This window comes from Corvus moneduloides, chromosome 2, assembly GCF_009650955.1.
Source record: "Corvus moneduloides isolate bCorMon1 chromosome 2, bCorMon1.pri, whole genome shotgun sequence".
NCBI lineage: Eukaryota > Metazoa > Chordata > Aves > Passeriformes > Corvidae > Corvus > Corvus moneduloides.
In genome coordinates this window covers 47,379,064-47,401,736 of record NC_045477.1, presented here as the reverse complement: position 1 = coordinate 47,401,736, position 22,673 = coordinate 47,379,064, and the positions used below count along the sequence as shown (strand labels likewise).

General features: G+C 37.9%; 1 protein-coding gene across 2 annotated transcripts; it reads right to left on the bottom strand.

Annotated features, from left to right (window-relative positions):
- Positions 1-514: 514 nt before the first annotated feature.
- NUP58 (nucleoporin 58) lies at positions 515-22,657 on the bottom strand. Of its 2 annotated transcripts, none has more exons than XM_032099451.1 (13): positions 22,460-22,657; positions 18,503-18,642; positions 17,148-17,186; positions 15,569-15,721; positions 14,423-14,557; positions 13,830-13,940; positions 11,083-11,107; positions 10,574-10,639; positions 9,617-9,791; positions 8,284-8,363; positions 7,523-7,641; positions 5,347-5,429; positions 515-2,376 (listed from the first exon to the last, which is right to left on the bottom strand). In XM_032099451.1, the coding sequence occupies exons 1-13, from the start codon at positions 22,567-22,569 to the stop codon at positions 2,152-2,154; spliced, it is 1,461 nt and encodes a 486-aa protein (XP_031955342.1). In that variant the 5' UTR covers positions 22,570-22,657; the 3' UTR covers positions 515-2,151. The 2 variants fall into 2 exon arrangements, with proteins under 2 accessions (XP_031955342.1, XP_031955343.1); XM_032099452.1 differs by having other exon boundaries at positions 17,148-17,183.
- Positions 22,658-22,673: the final 16 nt, after the last annotated feature.

The window sequence follows — 22,673 nt, the reverse complement described above, 5'->3', positions numbered from 1 at the left end:
CACTGAAATCAGTAATTTAGGAAAGCTACAAAATGTTCCCATCTAACAAGCCTTTAGGACCTCAAGATATCTTTGAAATAGTTTAGGCCTGACTAACTGTAGTTTTGATCTAGAGGGAACTCAAAGTACCTTTTTTTGTTCATCTAACCCTAAAGAGTTTTAAGTATTCTTGAAGTGCCACTCAGAACATCGATCTATTTCTATTTCTTCAGCTCCTCAAGTGAGTTGCACAGAGGGCAAAAGTATTACAACTGAATAAGCAGTAAAAAGATTGATGCCTACTTCTGTTGGCATGTTTGATATAAATTAATGGCTTTGTTCTATCTGCATCACTCTTGTAGCTGACATATTTTTGGGGTTTAAAATACTCTGTCAAAACAACCACGAAAAAAGAGACAAACCCCAAACCAACCTTCACAAATTCCAACTTGTTCCTTTCACTATAAAATGTTACAAAGTATCTCACAGTATAGAGTCACATTACCTCAGTTGTGTTGGTACAGGCCAATTCTGCCATTTGTTTTGGGTTTTTTTTTTCCCCCCTCCTCTCTTCATTCCTATTACTAAGAGTATTCACAAAGTCATGCCATAAGTGGCATAAGTTTACTGAAGTCATTAGCAGTTCCCTTGAATCTGGACTAAGAAGTTCAGGAACTTCAAATCCCTCACCTCGATTCATGAAAATGCAGGAATGACTTTTAAGTGTGACTACCCAACAGTATGACTTCCATAAACAACTAATCCTGTAATGACCACTGAGAGTCTTTAAAAAAAACAAATGTAAGAAAAGGAAAAAAATGAAGAGTAAATTACTTTGGCAACATTAGGCTGCACAAGCAGTGTGCAACAATATTACTATCTGTATTAAAACCACTAAAGCATGACATTACATTAACTCATGTTTTCTGTTTAAAACCAAACTCTTTTCAAGATGCCACTTCAACAAAATTTCCATGGATTAACATAGCAGCAACAGAAAGACTGTGGTCTATGACTGAAATTCCAAAAAGAAGTATTTCATAAAGATTTTGGGTTTTGTTCTGTTCAAAGCAGTTTGGCATACTTGTAATTTAAACCCATCTCCCTGCTGTTCAGAAGGGCAAGGGCTGGAAGCACATTGTATTTCTCTTATGAAAAGGCAACGACAGTCTAATAATGTGTCAAACTTAAGGTGGTTGCTGCATATGTCTCTAATTACATCATTCAAAATATCACTGCTGTTACAACACCAGAGAAAGCACTATGATTTTCAGTATACCTACGTAAATAACATTTTAGAAAATTAAAGGTAGAATGAAGCTACCTATACTTTTCATAATTTGCTGACATAGATATATATCCATGAACAGGGGTTCAAGTAAAATTAAATGGAATTGACCTTATTTCTGTTCAATGATGACATATAAATTCAGTTGTCCGTATTCTGAAATCCCTCTCAGAGAGGGTTGCTTAGTATAACAATGTCAATTAAGGTGCCTTAAGTTATTTCCTTTGCCGTATGTATCCATTCTTTATTAGGAGTGGGTCATGCATTTCCTCTATTTTGGCCTTCCTCTTACTCACACGCCTAGGCAGAACCACTGACCCACTCTACTTTCTCTATTAATTATGCACAATAGCAGAATGGCTAGCAAAAACTGCTCCAACATCATACTGACAAAGCAGTTGGCTACAAAATAAGCCAGGCATCTGACTTCCTATTCTACAGAGGTTTGCTTCACTATCTTTCCTGTTCTACAGCCTTTTTCATTTTACAGTTCCAAAGTGGTATATAAAAATGAATTACTAATTTTACATAAGGAAAAGATACTATGCATTTAGGTATTCTCTCCTCTCCAATTTAAAATAATTTACTGCAATGATACAATTTCTGGAAAGAGACTATACTACATGTATTCAGAGATGTTACTTAAGAGTGAAGACTCACATTCTGAGGGCTAAGTCAGAACAATACAGTAAATATCACTAATACAAGTAAATTCACAAGATTAAGTATCTGTTGTATAATTATTGCTAAGTCTACCCTGCATTTTTCTATTGGCTATGTATCAGTAACTTCGCTCATCACAACGTTCAGATTTTTAGTCTAACACAAAGGAAGACTTCATAGAAAATATTACACGAATTTACTATTGTTGTAACACTAATAATCTATAACTTGAATGCACTCAGACCTGTAGCAGGCTGTTGCTGCTGAGTAAGTGTTGCAGCCATTGCAACGGCTGCTGCATTTGGTATGTTGCTGAAAGGGGTCGGTCCAGTGGTAACACGTGGCGCGCTTTGCCACTTCTTAGCTTCTGTTCGTCTTGCCTCAAACACATCCATGGCATCTCCCAGAAAGCTTTTCCTGTAGCCAAGGTATTGGTCTTTGAGCATCTGAAGGGGATGTGAGGAAGCCATTTTAGTTCCATGTATTGGACATGAACCCTTAACTTAATAAGGAAAGAGAAGTTGTAAATAACATTTCCTAAAAGGACAAAAAAATCCCACAAAAAACCAAACCAACAAACACCACCACCAAACAAACTAGAAGCTCCCTCCAAAACCCAAAAAACCTTGTCAGGCTATGAGCTAGAAAGAACTGGTTTGCAACAGCTACAGCCAGAACAGGTTCCATACTTTAATTCTGCAAAGCTGTTAGCGTAACTGATACCATTCAGTATGTTAACCTAAGTCTTTCAATGTTGGTGCAAATCACCACAATTCAATTTGTATCACTGTACTTAGCTGATCCAAGAGGCAAAATAAAGCCACATTACTAGCTTATAAAATAACACACTTTTCTTAAGTGTTACCCTTTCTCCATGGAGTCTCCTTTTGCTCCCCCATCACCTTCACCTGTGTTTCTTTCCTTCCTTTCACTCTTGCATTTCTTCTTACCACAAAGAAGCTACCAGAATTTTAGAACTCACTCTTGTTTCTGATGCATTTCATTAGCAGTGTAACACAGTCCAAATGCAACACATCATTCTGCCTTAGGGTAACAAATCTGCTGTGCCGTGTCCCACCTTCCCTTGCCCCTGTCCTTTCCACCCTCAAAACTCCACCACCTTCTGTGGCAACAGCCCAGCTTGGCTTGCTCATCATGAGCAATTTCTGTCACAGATGAGGAAACTACAGATATCCTGCGTAACAAAAAAAGAATAAATAGCTTTAACTAGATAACTGATAGAATTATTTCCATCTTATAACAGAAAATCTTTAAATGCAATAGATTTATTAAAGGACAACAGTTTCCAGTTTATGGAAGGCATACTATGTCCTGTGTTCCTGGCTAAATATATGCTTGTTTCCTCAAAGAAGAGTTTACAGTCCAAAAATTCTGATTTGGGATTTGAACAGCTATAATCCCAAATCTATCAGCAACAGAAAGAAACACACAAAGAATGACCTCATTATCACATCAGAAGTGCTGTCTTTGGAGAGAAAAGACATTTGTAGAATTCTGATGGGATTTAACACAGTGCCACACTGACTGCCCTAAGAGTTGACAAATGGCATTCGATATCATGGAGCAATTCTTAAGGCTAAACTACACTGAATGATTTAATGACATTACCTACTCCAACTGCACCCAAGCGAATTCTCACTTTTCACTGACCTGAGGTACAGAATGCAGCTCTATGTTCATACAAGATAGGGATATATTCAGCAACTAACCCCAATTACAGTACAAAGATCTTTAAGGCCAAAATTTTTCTTTTTTACAACTTCAAACCACTGAATCAAAGTGTATGTGCAAACCAGAAAGCCTACTTCAGGAAAAGAAATCAACTGTGATCACGGCTCTGCCTTTCACAAACTGTATCACATCTATCTGATAAGGCAGAGACCACAGTTCCAAAAGTGCTCTCCTCTTCTAGCGTCTTGTAGCTGATAAACTAAAACAGATGGTTATAATGACAGATTCACTTGAGCAGTACATTCATCTGTTTTTTGAAGCTTTATTTATAAAATGCCTTCCAAAAATATCAGCATCCATGTGCACCCACTAGATTAAATATCAAAAAAATTTCCCAGAAGAAAAATCCTCAAACCACCCCCTTAATTTCAGGCAATAGAATTCTACGCTAAACTGAAGAAAGTCTCTCCTATTCAGTCATGCTGACAAGGTACTGAAGATACCATTGCTTATACCTGCATACTAATCCAGCTGTTCATACTTAAGAACAACAAAAACATCATCATCACAAAGACCACTGCACAAATTCAGGCTACACTCAGATCTCAGAAGCCACAAGGCCTGAAGACATTTGGGATACTTTTTGGGTAATTCTGCTGAAAATATGGAGGAGCTGATATATTCCATACCTGGCAGCAAAACTGATTTAATTAAGAGCAGCACAAATATCTGATGGCAGGTATTTGTAAACCAGTGAGTATCTATGTTGACAGAAGCAATGCAATGCAAGGAATCAAGATCATACAAGATCCTCAGTATTCCTGAGCTCTATTCAGAAAAAGTAAAAAGTTTCAGGAGTTTAGAGAACTAGTAATGCTGTGCAGAAGAAGCTTAGAGAAGGAAGCAGAAGATTTAAGAGCTATTTCCATTAAGTAAGTCACTCAGCAGAAACAATTTCAAACACTTGTACTCTTCACGTTGGTTTGTTTTGGTTTGGTTTTTTGTAGCCAAGAAGGATTCTGATGTTTTCAAGAATAATCATGTATTGCAGGACAGTGACATTTTGTCAACATATCCAGAACTGTATGGAAATGGAATGAGCCATAGTCTGTGATGGAAAAAACAGACCTAATTAGGACCTTGGATACATAAGCTTTGATACATAATCTTTTCTTTTTCCTTCTACAAATACGACTTACCATGAAAACCAGATTTAAAAACAATAAAATAGACGGAACAACTTTAACCAACATTCCTTGATACGCTGAAAAATCTTACATATGGAAACTCACTTTCTTTTTCTCCTGTTACCTATTTGAGCAAGAGCAGATTTAGATCATCTTTGCTTGAGATCAAAAGGTCATTGGGCAAAAATCAAAATATACAAGCATGAGCTCAAAAACAGACATTTTAAAAACTGATCAACAATTAGAAGGAAAAGAGTTAGATGAAAAACATCTTGTAACTCAAATGACTGGTCAGTTGCTGTCATCCCTATTAGTAAATACTTTAAATGCAACTTCAGTTGAACAAAAGCTACTTTTTTAATCAAAGCACTTCTCCAGGACAGTTTGAAAATTTTTAAAAGCAGTCAATTTAATTAGAAGGATAAAAAAAAAAAAAAAAACCAAACCAACAAAAAGACAATCTGAAGACATAGTTTCAAAAAAATGACTCTTTACAGTCATACAGGAAATACACAGGAACACATCAAAGCAACATACCTTTACATTTTCATGTATTGACTGAAGTTGTGCAGCTAAAGCTACAAATGTTTGATAGATTTTCTGCATAGCCATAGACAAATCTGTAAGAGGCACATAAAACACTGGTAAGTGACAATCTCATCATCAGAAGATTTAGTGTTTATACCAAAGTAGGAAGTTCACCCAAAGCCCATACAGCACACAAAACACAAAAACCCCCAAAAATCATCCAAGGACTACTTTTTAACAGGGCTTCAAACTATTTCGTAAGGTACTGTTTTCTCAGATTTATTTTTATATATGTGGTAAAGAAAGTTTCCTATGATTCTATTATTTAGCAAAGGCAAAAAGTAATATTTAAACTAATTTTACCTAGTTACATAGGAACATTTTTTACCTCATTGGCTTTTACCTAGATACAGTTAAATCAGATTTGCTTGCATTTGTGTGTATTTTCCACTCTTTCTGACTTAAAGCACAGTTAAGTGTTCAGTTGATTTTTGGTCAAAGATAGCAGTAGAATGGAAGCTTTATTTACATTTTAAAGACATAATTAACAAGCATCACAGGATCTCTATATCTGGCTCTACCCACAAGCATATCATAATCAGAGAAACACAACAGGGAGCTTCTTGCCTACAAATCTTATATTTAGGATATCCTATTTCCCACACAGATATAAAAGTATTTTCAGGGCATTGACCCAACACTAAGGCAAAACCTTAGTACCAAAGGGAAAATTTCAAAGGTTTTGGCAGAATGAGGCATCTGCTCAAAAAAAATGCTCTTCTCATAGAAGCACTGAAACAATGTATCAAAGTGGAGGACAGAAAAGTGCTGAAGTGGGTCTTTCATTGTGACAAGATCAGCTTCTGTATTTCCTCTGAACGATGCACACAGTCTGAATGCAAATCTATATATCTATATACACACACACACTGAAACGCATATAGTAGCTATCAAGTTCTTGAAGATGCATAGGTCTAGCAATGATTCTCGAATTGAAAACATTTGCATTTCCATAGGGGAATTTCACCCTTGTAAAACAGAAAAGCTGTAGAATCAATCTCATGCCAACCCACAGGGTTGCAGAGGCAGTAGTATCTAGGAAGACTGGACACAAGTATCCAAATAGTTTGGAGGCAATTTATTGATACTGACTACTAGGTATTTCAAAATTTTCAGGACATTCTGAGTCATGGAAACCTGCATGGCAAAGGAAGCTTTTCTGAATGATAAAGGCTACACATGCAATGGAGTGTTAACTACATCATTAGATCATTGCTGACAATATGCTCATATTGGCACAACAGACTGAGCCTTGCTTACACAAGCAAGGAATCTTTCCATTATAGCAGAAACTGCTGAAAACCTTACAAAAAAATCTGTGAAGGCATCCTTCTCATACTCTTGATGGACAAGAAGGTCACACAAAGATAGAGGACCCTCAAGATTCAGCAGATCTTTCATTATGGCAGCTAGGTCTAGACAGTCCTCTTGCTTTTTGACATACAACGTCCAAAGTCTGTGCACCATCCTCTGATGGCAAGATGTTTGAGTACGATTTAGCAGAAAAAGACAAGGACTTGAAATCACTGCTTATTGCAGGACCCGTACCTAAAATGGCCCAAAAGATAAAACTCTCTATAACCACAGGAATGGGAACCAACCAGAAGACTATTGTCCAGAGGTCAGCATTCTTTGACCAGAAAGATTTTCTCAAGATTGAATGATGTGGCAGCAAACAAGACTAAATTTTCTCAGTTGGTCAGAGCTGAAGGCAACACTAACAGGCTCCAAACTACAGACGAGTTCTCAATTTGATCTGGTGCTGACAGAGCAGGCACCATATTTGCCTGGCCAGAAAGCCCAGTGCAAGACAGAAGGTGCCAGACATCAGCTAGAGGCGGAAGGGAAGGAGATGTGGATGTCAAAAGCAAACCAGGCTTAAAAATCACAACTCGGAAAACTGATCCATCTTAAATAGCTCAAGAACCCTTATGAATAGAACCTTTAATTGCAAATCTTTGCACCGAACAACTGCAGAATTTATCTGAACACTAATTTGTTCAGTACATTAAATGAGAAAACCCAACAATAACAAAAGAGAAGAGAGATTAATGACTCAGTTTTCATTATAGGTATAAGTTTGCTAAATTCTTCATGTACAAAAGATTAGAACTGAAACATTTACCTTGCGGAGTTATGTGTGAATTATTTGCTTGAGTAGCAAGATGGTTTTCCAGTTCTTCTATTTGTTGCCTGTACTGCTGCAGCTGTACTTCGAACTGTTCAACCAGGATTCTGAAGTAGCTAGATGAGTAATACAGTGAAATTGTATGATTAAACTTTACTAATTTGTCGGAACTTTTTTACCTGATCTCTATTAGCTGCCAATTTTCATTCAGTTAATGGCACGGTTAGGTTGTATGACATTCCTGATGTCACTCTACAACCGGAACAAGTGTGAAGACTATTTCTGATGTCTAAGACATAAAGATAATTTAAGTGAAGAAATAAAATACTGATTCTATGAAGCACTCCATATAAATGTTACAAGAAGCAGGGGGAAAAAACCTGTATTACGAAGTTAATAGAATCTTTAAACAGTTGGATTGGACTAGATTACCTTGAAAGGTCCATTCCAAATCCTCTGCCATAAGCAGGGACATCCTGGCCTTGAATATTTACAGACATGGGGCATCCAACATGTCACTGGGCAACTTCTTCCACTTTCACCATGCTCACTGAAAAAGTTTCTTCCTTGTACCTACTTTGAATCTGCCCTCTTCAGTTTAAAATCATCTCCCCTGTCATAATAGGCCCTACTGAAAACTCTGTCCCTGCCTTTTTTACAAGCCCCTGTTAAGTACTGAAAGGCTGCAATGAGGTCTCCTCAGTTTCTCTTCTCCAAGTCATATTATTGACTATTTTTTATGACTAACAGCAACTTACTCTGCTGGGGCTGTATTTTCATGCTGAAGACCAGGAGGAGTTTTCTGTGTTCGCAATGCTATTTCTGCATTCTTTAGCTCCTAAATAAACAGAGAAAATTAATAAAATATAAGGTTCTGCATGAACAAAAATAAAAATGCTAGGACTCTACTCCTCATTCACATAAAATATTTTCTTTGTGTATTTAACACTGTGATAGAATTTGATCAGAATTGCTCCAAAGAATACACTACCAGAAAGTTGGAGAACTGCAAATACCAACAGAAGTCTGGGGACAGAACGAAAGATAGCACATACTGAAAGCACATTAAGTGCTCAGAAGTTGAGAAAATACTGCACCTAACTCTCAGAGACAAAATTTGTCTATTGTACTTCAGAAATATAATAATTATTGAGAACTAGAGGGAAAAAAAGCAGCCAAGTACAAGGAAGTAACACACCTAAAAGAGAAAAAATAGGACAAAAAAGATTATTTTGACTTTTTTAAAAAAAATGCCTCTATAGAAATTATCAAGCTGTACATGATAATTACAGCATAAACTTCTGCTTAATACTTCCTAACGACTTAACCATTAAGAATTTCTCAGTGCCTGGGTCTGTGATTACACTCAACCCATGTACAGAAATGAGAATATCATTAACAAGCTTTTGTTTTCACAGAAAACTGCTGGCAAGGTGCAACTATAGAGTAAAATAAAGAAAACCATTGAATTTTTGACTTGAGAATAAATTATCACTTATTTATATAGCAAGCAGCCTTGACATGCTAGATGAAATAAAAGGTGGTACAGAACTTAACTTGAAAAGCATCTGCATCAAAACTTGAGCTCAAACTGTCTGCACAGTTAAGACATACACTGGTGGAGGGAGATGTGACTCAGGTTCTCTAAATGAATACTAGAGTGCTAATCAAGAAATTTTGGTCTTGAAACATTATGGGATTTTTTTTCTCCAAAGTTACCAGAAGAACATGTATTTGTATTTTTGCTGCTCCAGAGTCCATCATGTTGTTACAAATGTGTTCACTAGCAGCTGAATATATTACTGAAACTGAACTAAAGTGGACATACATTCCCTTCCACTGCCTTTGATACGTAGGAATGCTTTCCTGAATAGAAGTCATTTTATTGCTGTTGTACTTATCTGAAAATACTGACATCACAGATTTCAGTTTCCCCCAGAAACTTCAAATAGATCAGAAGCGATTAAATTTTTCATCCTGTTTACAACTGCTTAGCTGGGACACGTGTTAACTTGACTAATAAAGAAGGCTAGCTATCCTATATGAAATAATCAACATACAAACTCTACATAAAAGTTATATTCACTATACCTGTGCAGTTTCAACTTTCAGCTTGTCAATATTAAGAATGTTTCTCTGTAATCCACTGGCAACTACAGAGAGAAGTTGTTTCAAAGCTTTAATGTCTTCTTGTACTTTAAGCATTGCTTTAGAGGACATTCTACTAATTTCTTCCTGAACTTGTTTTTGTTCTTTCACAAATTTCCTGGGGAACATAAAAAAAAACGGGGGTGGGGAGGAAAGAAACATAACAAAATGAACCTGAAGTACCCAAGTGTTTAGCTCTCGGTCACATTATTTTAATAGCTATTACATTTATTTTTCCAAAACAAAGTACTGAACAGTAAAATTACAGTATGGCATAATACGATCTTAACTCCTAGCATGTTAATACTGTAAAAAACCAAACCAAAATAAAAACAATCCCCCTCCCCCAAACTCCTCAACTTTAAATAGCAAGTGTTTAAAAATGTTATGCTGACCCCTGACAAACTAAGATATATAGAACATTTTATATATACATAATAATATATACACATCTATGTAAAAGCAATTACCACTTTGAACTCACAAATACAACGCATGCAGCCTAGCCTACAAACCATTTCCCTCCTGCCCGAGGGAAAACTCTTTTACAATTCTCTATTCCATAGAAGATCCACGATGCACATGCAATACAGACATAAGGTTCGATACTTACTATACACGTGCAACAGGCTTAATACTCCGAGAGAGATGGTTAAGAGTGTATTGTTGGGCAGGCCCATTTGCATAAATGCATGTAAAAGTGAGACTGAAAAAAACCAGACTAAGATTTCAGCTACTGGAATTATCCATCCATTCTGTTCCCAAGGCTGACCTGCTGAAGGGCCTCTGGCTAATAACTTATCCTTCGTGCAGCCTGCAGGAACGTGTTCTTGTCACAGAGCATCAACAGTATACAATACTTCAGCTAAACAACTATCATAAATAAAAACCACTACTTACTGTAGATTTTCTACATCTTGACATATTACAGGAGGTAGATTTTCATCCTTCAGTGCTTTGCTATCTCTACAGGAGACAATGAATGTTTAGATGGTCCTTCAATACTGCCAAACGTTTTTGCAGACTAGTAAATATCACTAAAACATTCAAGCAAGTGATTACAGAGTTTTGCACCCATTGCATGAATGTTGCAACTAGGAATGATTTGTATTAATGCACACAGATCCTATCCAGGGTCCAAGCCTGTGGTGTAAGCACGGTACACATTTGCAGAAACCACTTTTCAGACCAGATGATCAGTCTATAGCAGGTGCCAGATAAGCTGTAGGCATTGCATTTGAAGGAAGAATTGCAATGCTTAAAATCATGATCAAACATTACTAAATTGCCCATATTGCAAATATTAGTTATGCATATCTTTTTTCAATAACAAATCAGCACAAAAGCTAAAGTATTCGTTTAGGTGTTTCCTATTAAAACATGGAATGCGAAGAAAATCTGACACTTACTCTGGTCTTGTTCCCGTTTTGTCACCTAGAAAATAAAAACTGTAGGTCATAAATGAAGCTCTGAAGAACAAAAAAACCCCCAATCTTAATGAGATTTTAAGAAAGAACTAATAACTACAATCTGCTTGATTTCTCATGATAAGCAGAACAGAAAAAAAGGTTTTAATTTACACCCCCTTCAGAGATAACTATCTAGTCAGGAACAATGGTTCAACAGCTGAGGTGCTAATTTCTTGGCACTCAGAGTAACAACCTCTTGTGTCACTATACAAGTCACTACAAATGCATAAACAACTGCAGTTGCATAAGAAATGTTTCTGCTTATGCAGCCTCAACTCACTTCAACCTGCAGCCACAAAACATTCAAGTGCTCAAATTCAGCAATGGCAGTCTCCTCTCAGATATGAAAGCAATGAACATTTGCCCACTGAGCTTCCTAAGAATTCTGCTATTGTATTAACTCCAGAAATGAGTGAGATTTTACAGAACTGAAAATGTTACTGCTTACCTGCCACCTATACTCTCTAAACTACACACCTGTGGATCAAGATACCAAATGCCTCTGAGTGACAGAACAGAGCTGCAAACAGCATCATGCATAACACAGGGCATGACTATTTCTATTCATGGCTGTGGCAGTAATTGCATTCCATACCACAGCAGTCTGCTAGGAAGAGCACACACTCAGCCCAAGAAAAAGGCTTCGTCTTCTTCAGCTGAATCCAATTCACATCCTGTCAGCGCCACCAAGACAGAAAGCAGCTACACTGCTAATGCTAGTACCACAGACATTTGAAGCTGCACAAGTCAGTGCTCCTGCCAGGAGAAGCTACTACTTTTAGAAGCAACATCTATTTAAACCGTTGGCAGACTCCGTCACCCAGTACTTTAGACAGACTGCACTCACAACCATTCCCTATGCCTTCTGCTAAAGGGGAAAAAAACCACACAAAATTAGGGGGAAAAAAAGCATGAGGGACAAACATCAGAATTTAGGACTTCTTTGTCTGCTGATAATCTAAAAGGCAGAAAACTAAGCACACTTTGCTTTTGTGCTTCAGCCACCTTGTTGTTGCTGTACATCACCATACTTACAAGATACAAATATCACATCAGATTTTGCTACTTTCTGGGCAAGTGAGTGCTTCAGATTTTGTATTTTTTAACATTCTCTTTAGCAAAAAAAAGAGGAAAATATGTATTAGAACAGGTTTTTTCCCCTCTGCAGCCATATTTTAAAGAAATACCAGATGGTCAGTCTTCAGAAGCAAAAACTCTTATAACCAATTCCAGAAGAGATCACAGAGGTGCTAGTCCCTATCTGTCCTGGGACTCCTGGGGCACTTTTCTTTCATAGCCATATCACCCCCTTCCTTTTCTTCATAAGGAAAAGAGAAATAAAAACCTCAAAACCATGGAACCACCACATTCAAACCTTAATGCAGTTCCCCATATAGTAGTATAAGCAACCGTACTGACAGAACTAAATAGCAGCACATGGGTAGGGATACTTATATTTACAAAGGCTGCTTAAGCCAGCACTAGCCATTAAGGGAAACACTTCTGAATTAAAAACTCAAAAAACATAGTCTCCTTTGACATTTCCCACTGCTTAGCTAAGGGATCTCTGCTCATCCTGACAGCAATAGTCCAACTCACCCCGTTCCGCTATACAACATATGGGGGAATTCAGGATACGCTATAAGTTTCCACCCTAAAAGGTGAACATAACACTACTACCGAAGTCGATTTTGACTCTGTGGTTCTCTGGTCCTTATTTTATGATACCTGTATGTTATGGAAGTGTTATGATATCCTAATATTGCACTAATGGAAATCCCTAAGTATCAGAGCCTTTTCATTACTCCAAGTTTCAGTAATAAATTCCAAAAACAATCAACATCATGCAAAGCACTCCAGTTTTGACAGTCAATATGTCCTCTCTTTTACAAGTAACTCTCCACAAATGATGCTACTCTGTAAAGCTGGTTTCATAGAGCTTATATATATTCTTCTCTTTTAGCTATTGGCATACCTAAATCAAAATTTCAGTCCCAAATGAAATCAAGAGACTAAATTAACAGTACTGATTCCCCAGTAAAAGCAAGGCAAGCATCCATATGTCCATGCTCAGTATTCCCTTAAGTACTTTAAAGCTACTGCAGAAGTAAAGTTTTTGTAACTGGTTTTAACAACCTGACAGAACACATAATATAGAACTACACACCACCAAAAACAGTTTTGAAGAGTAACATCTAAAATTAGGACACTTTAGTCGTGCAGGTTTTCAAAAAAACCCCAAGTTTAAGATCTGTTACAGCTAGACAACGCTAGTTCCAAACCAGTGCTTTTCATACTTGCAACACGCTACTTAAACATTGCTCTGCTCCTCCCTCTAGTGACAATCTGACACAAAGCTCTGCAGAAACCTGTGACAGCATCTCAGCAAGCAGCCCTGAGTCTTCACTCCCAAAAAGCTAAAGGATTTAGGTCCTGGTTCTCAAGTCTATATTTATTTTTAAAATAATTAATACTGCATTGCATTTGCAAGCATGATCTTGTTCTTCTGTACAAGCACAATATCTAAGAATGAAATCAATAGAAATGCCTTTGTTAAGAGGGAAGTAGTTATCAACTTCAATACCACATTCCTAACCAATTAAATGGTTTGCTGTAGTGTTCTGATCATTCTCTCAATTAAAAAAAAAAAAAAAAAAAAAAAAAGGAGTGTTTTAAAACAAACTTACTCTTTTTGTCTGAAGAACTACTAAAATCAATGCCACCAAGACCTTCATTGGCAGTAGTTGAAGGAGCTGCAGTTGTGCCCAGAGTCAAACCCAAAGCATTCTGCCCAAGTCCTACAAGAAATCCAAACAGCATTTTTGCATTTTGCAGTGTTATCAAGACTACAACATAGCACAAATTCTTCCTCTGGAGCTGTGAAATGACAACACTGATAGTGAGATACTTTATTCAGACCAAAACTCACCAAAAATAAGGAGCTTTCCATTTCTCCACAGATAGAATCAGTCCTGTATCATTGCCCTCTCCCCATACATGATCAACTTCCTTGAGCCAATTATGGGAGTGACAAAGATTTCCTTGCATTTTCATTTTTTAAGAAGTGTTAAGTACAAATGAATTTAAGAATAAGAAAGGAGCCAATTATTTCAGTTTCATTTTTATTGTCCATGGATAGCAAGACTGTTCTTAACCGTAACACTTAAAAACTACATTTCCACAGTGTTAACACTTTGTATAAACTAAATCTTACATTATACAATCTGTGACATTAAATGTCATTGCTTTGAGACGAGGAAAAAACTAAAATAATGTTCACCTGTTGCTGCTGTGCTTGTATTCTGGAAGAGTGAACCTCCTAAGCCTGCTAAGGCTCCTCCTAAGGAAAGGCCTGTGGAAGCAGTTGTAGTTGGAGCAGTTGCACCACCCAAATTTAAAGTAAAGCCAGTAGTTCCTGCAGAGAAAGGAAACCAGCTTCATGTAGACACTGCCTTCAAATACATCCACAGACAATCTGAAATAACTGAAAGGTCTGAATAGCATCTTTATCATAATCGGATAATAAGTGTTTTTACTTCCTGCAGAGTTTTCACACACAGCCATAGCCTTTTGAATTATGTTATTTTGCTTTATAACCGCATAACCCTAATTAGTCTGTATTTACCTGAAACCATATAAAAATTTTGGCAGTCTGCCAGAACACTACAGAATCTAAAACCTAACACAAAATTTATTTTACAGCATAATGGAACTCATGATAATGATTTTTATATTAAAATACTGAAATTTTAGTGTTTAATGTTCAACATTAAAATATTTATACAAGACATGATACAACAACATTTCCATAGTAGCTTGAGGTGCCTTTTGGAATTAAGCATCCCAACTTTCAGTAGAATAAGGAAGAATTGAGTAGAGAAAGACCACAAGCATAAAGGGACAGCTAACAGAGGGCACAGAGAGCTGAACTCAAATGCAGAACTTGTAAGGTTAAGAAAAATTAACTCCAGTCTCAATTACCATCATGCTTGGTGCAGTTCAGCCGAGTTAAATATGGTGGCAGGTGTATGACAGTATGAGAAGTGATTAGGAAAAACATTATTTCCACTGCTAGTTAACCATTTCAGGCCACCTGCAATAGGTAGGCATTTTACAAACTTTGCAGATGCACAAGTAGGAAGCTTTCAATCTTCAGCAGAGTTAACAATAAGAGAAATAATTTTACATGATGAATCAGCTCTTGCTACACTTCTAATGACTTGGACTCTATGTTGTCTATATTGCTAGGTACACTGACCATAATTCTATCTGTATTAGGGTACCCAAATGTAGAACTCAAGCAGTCCAATGAACCCCTTTATTTAAGTACAAGATTATGTAAATAATAGAAAAATAAATGTAGAACTGTTATACAATAAAATTTTATTGTTAAACAAACAAAAAATAGCCCCAAACATTTTCCTACCTGCTGCAGGAGTTGATGTAAGAGCAGATGATAATGACAGGCCACCCGCTGAGGTAGAAGTAACAGGTAAAGCAAATGGTGTGGCTGAACCTGCAGGTTTGTTGAAACCTAAACTAAAACCTGTGGTAGCTGCTGATGTGGTGGCAGGTGTGCCTAAAAGAAACCCAAAACCAGTTATCACTCTTGGAACACTCTGAGAATAAAAGCTAAATTCACCACCTCTTCTGCATCTCATTTAACCAGCATGAGTGACATAGCACAAAACATCACTTGCATCAAGTAAAATACTTCCAGAGAACTTTAAAATAAATTTCAGTGGTTTACATCAACTGCACAGACATTTTACTCCAGAATTCCTAGGGATCCAGTGGGCTTCAATTCTGGACTGGCAATTATATCTAGTAGCAATCTTTAAACTGTGTAAAAAGAATTAAAAAAAAAGTTTCCATCAAAAGCATCTAGTAGGTGACACAAACAGTAAATGAAGCTATAAACAACACCACTCAAAATACAGACTACAAATTCTCAGTTAGATGTGCATGCCAAAATGAATGCATATATCCTTCCAATTTGTAAACAAGAAAAATACATTGAGATGTTACTTCCTCAAAGTTCACTTTTGAATATTTTTAAGTAAAGCAATAAACTTCCACTTCCTGCTGTTTTCATGGTAAGAACACACTTCACATTCTAGAATCCCTATTCCAAAATAAAGGAGCATGCAAATACATACACAAACCACTACAGCAAACACATATTTTGTATTCTCAGTAACTGCTGTCTGTTTTGGATGACAATTTCATCCAGCTAGCGAACAGAATTAATGTTCATCTGCACAGTAGTGACTTCCACATACGATTACATATCACACAGTCTCTTCTGGGTTAGTTGCTGCTCCTCCCTTCTTCTGCCCACTTGATTTGCTTCTTTATTCAACACTATTTTTTCCTATTTATTCATAGTATGGCTTCCTAAGTTCTTTGACTGAAGTGTGTCTTGTAGCACCTCCAGCCCTAACAGTCATGATATGCAAGCTCAGTTATTCCTCAGATCTCAGCTGCTGTTTAAAAAAATCAAAACCAAGCCAACAACAACTCATTTACTCCTCTATTTCTAATGACAGCTGCAAAATAGTCACCACAGATGGATCAGAGAAACAAAAAATATCCTCAAAGTCTGTTCCCAGTTCAACCCTCTTTATTCTTCCAGAAGAGGTAATTACCAAATAGATGTGTTCACACAGGGTTCACTAGATCAAGAAATTCCATATAAATATTTCTTTGATAACATATCTCCCTCCCCTCTGCTGAAGGATGAAACTCATTAGGGGAGCATAAATAGTTCAACTTTTGATTGTCACTGTTGTACAAGAATTGAATAATCCTTTAACACGTAACAGTGCCCAGAACTGCAGGGCTCCATTCTGATTTATGGCCTTAACATGTGGGCTGCAAAGCAAACTGCAATTAGTAATGGGGAAAAAGCTCACATATGATCACTAACTCTATACATTTCAAGAAAGATCTGTCTCTTGGGTTTTTTTATCTGCATAACATTAAAATCCAAATTAGGTCCTTACCTAACGTCAGTCCTGTAGCAATAGTTGTTGCTGTTCCTGCTTTAAGAATGAGAACAAATAAACAGGGTAAGAACAGTAGAAGGCTACGGAGAAGTTATGACAGTAAAAAAACATGAAATAAAATCCTGAAACAATGCAACATTATGAGACAACTACTATACCAGTTTTTTTCTGTAGTGTATTGAAAATAAGACAAACACAGAAAATAGTACTGGTAAGCACCAGCAGCACAAATGAAAGCACAACTGACTTCAAAAAACATAACTTTTCTTTGTAAGAGGCTGCTAACAAAGAAGCTAATGTTAACACATTAACATGTAAATTATCTGAAATTTCAAATAAATTAAGGTAAAAAGATGAAAACTAGTAATTCTATCAAGTATTTTTTTCAGCCACGTGGTAGTACATAACACCAGCATGTAAACCATCAGATTTACAGTATAACTAAGAGTATTATAGAGTCTGAAGTCCTTGTAAAATCCTGTGTCTTGGTTTAGGGTTTCTGCCCCACTGATAATTTAAAGAGATTATTCTGGACACAGTGTTAGGCCATTTCATATTTTAAAAGCCGTCTGATTAGATTATCAAGAGAACCACTGAAAGAAAATTACCCCAATGTAGCCAACCACAGTAATACAAGCTTTCAGTCTATTGCTGAATTTACTTTTAATAGATTGGTTCTTAGAATTTTCCCCATCTACTCATATAAGCATACAAGAAAAAGACTATTTTATCCAGCAATACTGCAGCAATTATTAAGTTATGTCTGCTTGATGGCTGAAAAAAAAAATACCCCCAGTCAGAAAAGTTTTATTCTTTTGTAGTCCATTACTCCTGTAAGAAACTATGTTCATAGGCTGAATTAGAGACCTAAGAAAATATTCAATTCCTTCAGGCATGTAGCACTCAAAATCCTCAAACAACAAATTGAGAAAGGTTCACTACTGTAGAACTACAAGTACTGCATCACAAATGCAAACAACCCCACGAAATTTTAAAATACTTTTAAAATCTAAATATACCTCAATCTTAATTCAATTTGGAGTATCCTGGATGAAGAGTTAAGATTTCTAAAATACACCAGGATTCAAACTACAGAACAATTTACACATAGCCCAGGAAGTTTCCTAGTAATTGCATTTGTGTTTCTGCTGCACTGGTACCGCTTAATTCTCAATGAATAATCTTTTAAACTGCTTAATGAAGCCATTTTATAAAACTGTATAAGTAATATTCTGAGCTACAGAACTACCATAAAATAGTAAACACTTTAGAATGACCCAGTTTTTTGAATATATATAATTTATTTCTTCACTGCTGAATCCAAAATCTGCAGTATAAGATTTCTTTTCTACCTGTACTGGTGCTTCCTAGTGTAAAGCCAGTGGTTGATTTTGATCCAAAAAGTCCACTCCCAAAGCCCAATGAAGGAGCTGATGTAGTTGCTGTAGCAGTGGAAGAGCCCAGAGCTCCAAAATTAAGTCCTCCTGTTGAGCTATTACAAAATAAGACTATTAGCAGTAATTCTATTTCAAAATGAAAACAAACCCCCCCCCTCCCCCCCCCATTTCAATTTCTTTCTGATTTCATTCACTTTCCCAAACACACCATTCATCACGAACAACCCAGCTGGGCAAGACAGTCCAACCTCACTGACACTGAGCAGAAAGAAGGAGCCCATTTCCCTCCTTCCTTCCACAGCTCCATAACTCTCATTGCTTCCCTGACACTAACTCCAGCATTTGTTCAACTGCTGTTGAGCTGACAGATCTTACTAGACGTCTTGGATATTTAAACTTTCCTGTGTTAGAATATCTCATTCATTCTGCCTAATTGTTCTCCCTGTGCTACTGAAATGAGAGAACAAATGCTAGAGGAAGCACAAAGATGATAACAAATCTGTATGAAGATCTTTTCAAAGCAGGTTACAAGTCCAGTTAGTTATCTCTGACCAGAAACTTCAACCAGTGTTGCTTTCTTTCATTCTTAAGTGATAAGCAGAGATACAGAATCATTCACATCAACAGCACAACTTCACTATCTTGCTATCAAAACACACTGAAGCATGAATTAATTTTCTAACCAAAATGCTATCCTTTTGCACAGGTGCCAACCGTATTCCTACTGTACTTTTTCAGACTGTCTACCTGTCAGAAGGTTACAGAAAAAAACTTCCAGATCTATTTTTACAGGTGAAGAGAAAGAACAAGAGAGAATCAGATCAGTCATCCCTAGGAAAATGAAGGCTTTAATATTTTTTTTGGATAACTACACATTTTAGAGATTTCATGCCAAATAGAGAACAAGCTTTACAGTTAGCACAGAACACAAGAGAATACAATAATCATGGTTATCTCCAGCCAATGAAATTACAGGTACTAGCACCCAGATGAGTCTATGGTTCTAAAAATTTTGTTCTTAATTGAGGAAAGAACAGATGAATAATTTATCAGATGAGTAACAGTAACTTCCCGGTCCCATTTGTGAGCCTTTTTAGAAACAGGGTTTGGTTTTCACAAACACTTCGGTTTAAGTACAACAGCAGCACTGAAACAAAATGCAATTTAGACTTCAGGCTAGTAGGTGCCAAGGAGTTCTTTCTTTCAGATGTTTTAGTATTCTCTCATTGCTCCCTAATCTCCTCTCTCTTTTTGTATGAGGGCAGTTCCTAAAATAACAAGTCAAACACAAAAGTAAATCCTTAAAAAAAGGTACAATTAGCTCTTGAATTAGAACTCTTCAAACTATCTATAAAACTGATCATGGCAAGCCCAGTTGGTTGCAAGTTCAGAACTAGGTGTGAGTTATTTTTTAGGCAGTAATTTGGGAAGCAGAGTGGCCAAGAAGTTTAGAAGGACAAAGACTCACTAACTGTCCCATAAATCCAGAGCATTTCAGCCATCCTTACTTCCAAAATTTCAACATACCAAAATGCAGCACCATGACCTAAGTGCTTGTAAACTTAAACACACAAAATGGTGCTTCTCTCGCTAGTCAAGAGCTTATGTGTCTCATCTTTTTTCCAGTAGATGATGCTTCTGTTCAAGTTTTTTGTGTTACAGCATTCCCATAGAAGAAAGCTAAGGTACAAACTATGATACCCAGCACTATAGGAGGACAAAAAAAAAACCCCAAACCAACACAAATAAAATGAAGTGGCCTTTTTTCCAAGGTAGAAAGAATCCAAAAATGTAGGAACAAAGTAATGGCAGCATTCTCACCAGCAGGAGAAAGCATGGGCCAGAAGGACACAGATGGAAGGAAGAAGAGCTCAGGTCACTGAAATCAGGCCTGAATTCTTAATTCTAGAGCTAGATTAAAGCACTGCACCTGGCTAAAGCGTGAGATGCAGAACACCAACTAAAAAGAGTGCAAGTACCTGAAAGGCTACTGGTGCAAAGCAGGAATTAGATAGGCTGGCAGGTCACAAAGGCTTTTGGCTACCAGAATATAGTCTTTGGTCACATATTATTTATGCTTGGACCAGACAACCAAATTCTTTTTCTCCCAACACCTGGCAATATCATCTTAGACCCAGATCAGAAGAACAGCTTCTTCTTACAGTCTCCAACATGTTCTCAAGCAAACTATCTCATAGGGATGCTCAAGAAGCAGATAGAAGGCCCCTTCCTCTATGATATTTCTTGACCAACAGCTCTGAAGACTGGTCCTGCTTGTAAAAATAAATAAATGAACAAAAATGCAGAGCACCATACTGCTATTACTTAGCACCTATTAAACTTTTTTTAAGGGATAGGAAAGCCAGACAGAACACAAAAAAACCCCACCAAACAGAAATATTTAAGTTCAACAGGCAGTTTTTTAAGGTGCATATCAACAAGATAAAAGAGTTTCCCTTATTTCACTACGTTTAGAAGAATAGTTTTGAATTAAAAAATATTATTTTAACTTGTTCATTTTAATCACAGGAAACCTACATTAAGAAGGCATAAAGCAAAAGAGCAAAAACTCTTTACCTAAAGTCCACATCAGTTTCACTACAGGAGTTAAAATAAACAAAACCCCAAAAAACAAACAAACAAACAAAACCCCCCAGAACTAACCAAACAAAAAAACCCCAAAAACAAAACAAAAAACACCCCCCCCCAAAAAAACCTCAAAACCCCCAAATCCCCAAACAATCCCTCCCCCCAAAACAAGCAGCAGTAACACAAGAAAGTCATCAATCTGTCACAACCACAACATCTACATTATTACAAGAAACTCAGAAATCTTGTTCCCTCTCATATAGGTTTCTAAAGAAGCAATACTGCCATTTAATCCAAGGATTAAATGGATGTCCTTCAGATCCAGATGTTCTGTTCTCTCCATCTCACAATCCTATTTCCTGACGTTTCTAACAGGTATTTCCAAATGTATCACCTTAAGCGAATCTCCCTTGAGTAATCGCCCCTGTCCATTTAGTTTACACTACAGTGATCAATTCTGATCACGTTTGGGAAAATCTCTGACACAAAGTCCCATAAAAGCCTTATTCTTCAACAGAAGTACAACAGCAAGCAGGTCAGAATAAACAGGCTCTGCTAGTCCAGTTGTGTGCAAAGAAACAGAAAACAGAAAAACCCCCACCAACAAGAAAGACTTACCTGTTATTCTGAGAAGCCTAAACCATAACGCTTTGAGTACAGAGCCTGCTGTATATCATATGCACAAAGATCTCCTTTTCCTCTAAGATACTGTACGCCAAACACAAGGTTATTTTTGTCCGAAAGTGTAAGATCGAACCTAACTTTGAAAACACGTACGGAACATCACTTTTGGACACTGAACACGTGGGCTCTGGCATCAAAGTGCTCCACGCCGCGGACACAAACTCAGGCTGACTCTGAGAGAAACCTGGATACACAACTGATTCACATCCTGCGTTCAGTGCGGCAGGGTGAACCGTGGAGGGAGGAATCCAAAGCCAAACCAAAGCACAATAAGAACAACTCTCTTAATTATTAGCTGCTGAACAGGTCGCTCCCTACGTTTTTGCTGAAGGCGCACGCCGGGAAGGAGACAAGGCAAGGAGGCCGGAGCAGACACGGTGCAGCCGTTTCGCCCGCGCACCAAGGGCCCTGCGGCCGGGACTGCCGGAGCCCCGGGCCCCTCCAGGAGTGGGCGAGGCGCCGAGCCACGAGCCCGGGGCAGGGACTCGCTCGCTCACTCACACACATACGCACGGGCCACCCCGACCCTCCGCACCACAGGGGCCCTGGTTCGGGCTGGGCCCGGACCCGCGCGGCAGCCTCAGGCCGCGGGGGGCTGCCGGCACGGCCGAACCGAGAGGGGTGGGGGCGCCGCGTTACCTCGGCGTGGCGGTTCCGAAGGAAAAGCCCCCGACTGCTCCTCCTCCTCCTGCCCCGGCGGCCGCCGTGGAGCCCAGGGTGCCCGCGCCGAAGGAGAAGCCCGCAGACATGGCGGCGGCGGGAAGAGCCGGAGAGCGGGGCCGGGAGCCGGAGGCGAGGGCCGGGTCGGTGGGTGAGTAGGTCGGGCGGTCGTGGGGTGGCGGCCCCTCAGCCC

Excerpts from the sequence above, each read along its gene's own strand:
- NUP58 (XM_032099451.1), bottom strand. The coding sequence starts at position 22,569 with ATGTCTGCGGGCTTCTCCTTCGGCGCGGGCACCCTGGGCTCCACGGCG. Across the intron at positions 9,792-10,573 it reads CAAGATGTAGAAAATCTACA|GAAATTTGTGAAAGAACAAA; the intron begins GTAAGTAGTGGT and ends TATGTTCCCCAG. Across the intron at positions 7,642-8,283 it reads GAAAATACAGCCCCAGCAGA|CTACTTCAGAATCCTGGTTG; the intron begins GTAAGTTGCTGT and ends TTACTCATCTAG.